This window comes from Formica exsecta, unplaced genomic scaffold (genome assembly GCF_003651465.1).
Source record: "Formica exsecta isolate Colony F162 unplaced genomic scaffold, ASM365146v1 scaffold191, whole genome shotgun sequence".
NCBI classification, from domain to species: Eukaryota; Metazoa; Arthropoda; class Insecta; order Hymenoptera; family Formicidae; genus Formica; species Formica exsecta.
The window spans coordinates 1,185,020-1,186,226 of NW_021849211.1; the positions used below are offsets into that span (position 1 = coordinate 1,185,020).

At 26.2% G+C, this 1,207-nt stretch overlaps 2 protein-coding genes across 2 annotated transcripts in view; both read left to right on the forward strand.

Moving 5' to 3' along the window:
- Positions 1-1,076, forward strand: part of LOC115233819 (major royal jelly protein 3-like) — a 2,741-nt gene extending 1,665 nt beyond the window's left edge. The window contains exons 5-7 of the mRNA XM_029804421.1: positions 154-386; positions 531-744; positions 896-1,076. Of these exons, the coding sequence (XP_029660281.1) occupies positions 154-386; positions 531-744; positions 896-1,065 (617 nt within the window). The 3' untranslated portion in view covers positions 1,066-1,076. The remainder of the gene's footprint in view (positions 1-153; positions 387-530; positions 745-895) is intronic.
- Positions 1-1,207, forward strand: part of LOC115233820 (zwei Ig domain protein zig-8-like) — a 116,278-nt gene that overhangs the window by 39,241 nt on the left and 75,830 nt on the right. The gene's annotated exons all lie outside the window — the stretch shown is intronic.

Consider the following 1,207-nt stretch of genomic DNA (forward strand, 5'->3'; position numbering starts at 1 on the left):
ATATATTTATTTATTTATTTATTTGTGTTTTATTTTCTGTGCTGATAACATAGCACAGAAATAATAAAAAGCTTATGCAGTTAATTGACGGTATTTTGATAGTCTTGGTTTGATTAGTCGTAATTATTAATATCTCCATTGCGAATATTTTAGAATTATATTACGCCCTTTTGTTGGGGAAGGAAATATATAAGATGAAATTGCCGCAGCAATCAGAATGTTTGTTAAGTGAAAGCGAGATTGATAACAAAACAGAACTAACGGATATATTGTCAGATCAGATAGGACCGATTGCATCCAAAGATCATGTAATATTTTATAGCAATATCCCGGAAACATCCATAATGTGTGCGGACACTTCTAAACAAATTAACTCCAACAACTCGGTAAGATATTTGAACGCAATTATTCTCTACGCACCATCTGGTAAAAAATTATTTATATTAATAATTGTTAGTACGATTTTGTATTGTTGTAAAATAAAATATTGATTATTAATATGTAAAATAAAATATTGATTACTATTTAAGGAAGTCATCGCGCAAGATTCTGAAAAATTGCAATTTCCAAGTGCAATGAAAGTTGTCCCTAAATCGAATGAACTACTGATCTTGACAAACAGATTTCAGCGTGACATTAATGACATTACATTAGATATAAACGAGATAAATTTCCGCGTTTTGTCTATGGATACAAAGAAAATGCGAAAGGAGACAAAATGTTTTAATTCTTGCGACAAAGAAGGTAGTTTAATATTTTGATACCAATATATATATAAATATTTTTAAATATGAACAAATTAAAGACACATATATATCTCTCTAATTATATATAATAGATTACGTATTTTATCATAAAAATAAGCCGATATGTATAATATACAATATATTTATAGAAAGACACAAGAAGTGTCTTAAACCTCCACATAAGAATGGATCTAAAGATGGACTTCCAAAAAATCATAAGGGTAAACCTAGAGATGGATTTCCAAAAAATCATAAGGATAAACCTGAAAGTGAATCTCCAAAAAACCATAAGCATGGACTTAAACTTCCAATACCATAAAGAACAAGAATAATAATTCTATTATATATATTAATAATTATTGAAAAATTAAGAAAACTTTGTTTCCAATTAATCGATAATAATAAAACATATATATATATATATATATATATATATATATATATATATATATATATATATA